This window comes from Carya illinoinensis, chromosome 14 (assembly GCF_018687715.1).
Source record: "Carya illinoinensis cultivar Pawnee chromosome 14, C.illinoinensisPawnee_v1, whole genome shotgun sequence".
Classification (NCBI taxonomy): Eukaryota; Viridiplantae; Streptophyta; class Magnoliopsida; order Fagales; family Juglandaceae; genus Carya; species Carya illinoinensis.
The window spans coordinates 23,016,532-23,020,012 of NC_056765.1; the positions used below are offsets into that span (position 1 = coordinate 23,016,532).

At 41.4% G+C, this 3,481-nt stretch overlaps 1 protein-coding gene across 1 annotated transcript; it reads left to right on the top strand.

The window, feature by feature from the left end:
* Positions 1 to 606: 606 nt before the first annotated feature.
* Positions 607 to 3,164, top strand: LOC122294593 (glycosyltransferase BC10). The gene is made up of 2 exons (XM_043103476.1): positions 607 to 2,002; positions 2,521 to 3,164. Exon 1 carries the CDS (start codon positions 908 to 910, stop codon positions 1,988 to 1,990), a length of 1,083 nt encoding a protein of 360 aa, XP_042959410.1. The 5' UTR covers positions 607 to 907; the 3' UTR covers positions 1,991 to 2,002; positions 2,521 to 3,164.
* The last annotated feature ends 317 nt before the right edge of the window (positions 3,165 to 3,481 follow it).

A 3,481-nucleotide genomic window follows, 5' to 3' on the forward strand; every position in this document is an offset into this window, starting at 1 on the left:
ATTGAACATAGAATTCTTAATAGATTCTTCATTATATCTTTTAAAATTTATTAGTAAAATTTATTTTTTTATTTTACATATTAATTTTTACAATATACTATACATTAACTTATTTATTTTTTCTTCATATCATTTAAATATTATATTATATTTATTAATAATTTTCCTCCAATAAAAAATCAACAACAAGAAAGAGAAATTAATTTAAAATATTTATAATGATAAATAGTTTTTTCCACATCTAGTAAATTCATGTAACAAAATATAAAATAAAAAATAGGATACAAGATTCATTAAAAGGTACTTTTGAGATAATTTTTTTATATTTTTTTAAAAAATTTGTATTATAAATGTGCTCTGTTCATTTATATGTTACCATTAATTTTGTTTATTCATTTATAAAATATTATTTGTATAATTAAAAAAAGCAATAAATTTTAATAGTTTTCAGAATAAATTGTGATTCTCATAAGTGTTAATATTATTAATTAATTGTAAAAAGTAGTTAACCATTTGAGTCCGAAAATGATAAGAAATCTAGATAGATTTGATTTCTACTGAGCCGGATCGGTAGCGATCACTCTCGGAGTAACCATTCCACTTTCGACACAGTGACAACCCAAATCCATTGGTACTCTCTCTCTCATCTCTCCAAAGACAGAGTCCACTGCGGATTAGTTCTGCATAAGGAACAGAGAAACAGAACAAGACAAAAACCCCTCTCCCTCCCTCGCTCCCTCCCTCCCTACCATTTCTCTTCCCATCAAACCCTATCTCACAGACCTCCAAATATTCAAGTCCCAATCTAAATCTGAATCCAAATTCCCGAAACCCATTTACCCAATCCTTCAAAATTCCAGACCCAAATTCTCCATTCCCTCTCCCAACCATTCTGAGAACTATTTCGATGTTCTCAACCACCCCATTTGTGCTCTCTTTCTCCCTTCTCCTTTCACTCCCTATCCTCTTCCTCATAGGCCCTCGCTTCCTCCCTCCTCGCCACTCTTCCGCCCCCATACCTCTCACCGACGAGCGCGACGACCTCTCCCTCTTCAACCGCGCCGCTTCCCTCTCCAGCTCCTCCTCATCATCCTTCTCCCACCTCTCTACCAATCCCAAGCTTAAAATCGCCTTCCTCTTCCTCACCAATTCCGACATCCACTTCTCCCCCTTATGGCAGCGCTTCTTCCACGGCAATTCCCACCTCTACAACGTCTATGTTCACGCCGATCCCTCCGTCAACGTCACGCGCCCCGACGGTGTCTTCCTCGACCGCTTCATCTCCTCTAAGCGTACCTACCGCGGTTCCCCCACCCTCATCTCCGCCACCCGCCGTCTCCTGGCCACTGCCCTCCTCGATGACCCCGCCAACGGATTCTTCGCTCTAGTCTCACAGTACTGCATCCCCCTCCACTCCTTCCGCTACGTCTACCACTCCGTCGTCACCTCCACATCCTTTGATCGGACCGAGTCCGATGCCAGGTCGGCTCGGTTTGGCGTCCGGTTCCGGTACAAGAGCTTCATCGAGATTCTCTCCAATGAACACACACTCTGGAAGCGATACACCGCCAGGGGCCGATTCGCGTTGATGCCGGAGATCCCCTTTGATAAATTCAGGGTTGGATCTCAGTTCTTCGTGCTCATGCGCCGGCACGCGCTAGTGGTAATCAAGGATCGGACGCTTTGGAGGAAATTCAAGCTTCCGTGTTATCGGGACGACGAGTGCTATCCGGAGGAGCACTATTTCCCGACTTTGTTATCAATGGCGGACCCCAACGGGTGCACCCACTACACCCTGACCAAGGTCAATTGGACCGGCACGGTCAATGGCCACCCGTACACGTATCGGCCCGCCGAGGTATCGCCCCAGCTGATCCGGCAGCTTCGGCAATCGAATTTCTCGGAGTCTTACTTGTTTGCAAGGAAATTCACCCCCGATTGCTTGAAACCCTTGATGGGCATCGCCGAGAAGGTCATTTTCCGGGACTGAATTTTGCTTCTGGTGAGTAAATTTATCTTTTCCGGTTTTTGGTTAGGGTTCGGTGGAATATGGTGAGTTAGGAGTTGACTCGGGTTCCTTTCGGGTCGACGCTTGAGTTAAGGGTGAGTGAGGCTGATACATTACATGCATAAATCGTTCGAGTCACTTTTCTCTACACCATTTTTTACGCGTCAAAACCGTGTCCTTGTCCACCCGCACTTTTAACTCGGTACTTTTTTGGGCCGATTTCTCTTTCTTTTCTATGCAGGAACCTGTCAACTGCAACTTGTTCATATTGTCATCTTTTTCATTGTCAGAAGACATTATATTCTTAGGCGGAATATTTAGGAACCTTTCAAAGGGCTTAGTGGTTTCGGTTTTCCCTTAAATTTTCTGTTCATGAGAAGTGAAGCAACAATGGGAATATCTTGACGTCATGTTTGTGGCACTACTTGAATTTTAGACATTACAAAAATTTGAAGTTTCTATCTTTATAATTGACCTAACTCTACAGAGTCCTTTTGAATTTATTTTTACAGGTTGAAAAAGGGCAGTGAAGCCTTTTTCACTTCGACTCGTGGGGACGGGGATATAGTTTTGAAGAGGCGGAAAGTGCAGTGCCCACAACAAACCCAGAATTTCTTCGAAATCGAAGATTAAGGTCTGAAAGGGAAACTTGTGGGAGTAAAGAAGTAAAAAGAAACGAAAAAGCAGGTACTTTTTGTTCCTCAGTGTATTTTCTGAGGGTTGTATAAATACTACTGCTTTTCTTTTATTATTATTATTATTATAGCAAGCAGATCGTAGATTTTTGCCCCTTTTGCCGTGAAATTCTGTAAATATGATACGTGGCCTGGTACATTGGCTTAAATCCACATGTACGTTTAGGAAGGGAACAAAACTATCGCTACTAAGTATTTTTAAACGTGAGGAATCCTGGCCAGTTTTTAGACCCATTGCTATTTCCCTTGGGATTCCCCTTCCACCCCCAACTTCACCCACTTTCCATTTATTTGCTTTTTCTGTTCTTTTTAAATTTTTGGGCTCCATTGTAATAATTCAAGGAGTGTATTCATGATGGTGAATAGATTACAAATGTTACAAATGCTAGTTTCTTTTCTTTTTTGTTTTTAAATGTAATGCTGATGAAATCAATGGAGATTTCTGTCCTCTCACTCTCTCACTGTCTCTCGTTTGTTTTTTGTTTATGTTGTCTTCTCTGCTTGCTATAGATGAGCTGATAAATCATTGATAAGAGTTAAGGATGATATTGCAAAATAATTTGGATGTGAATTATGAATGAGCTGGAGCCTACAGTTGATTATTATATACGTTTGCATCTCCCCATGAGATGTGGGGATATCAATGGATATCGGCTAACCACCGAGTTCATGGGGGCCTGTCCACATAATAGAGAGAGAGAGAGAGAGAGAGAGAGAGAGAGAGAAGGGGGTTGGGGGGATTGTCGCGTTTATAATATCAAAGGGATTATGAAATGTG

What these genes read in the sequence shown, in the direction of transcription:
- LOC122294593 (XM_043103476.1), top strand. Translation starts at nt 908, where the DNA reads ATGTTCTCAACCACCCCATTTGTGCTCTCTTTCTCCCTTCTCCTTTCA.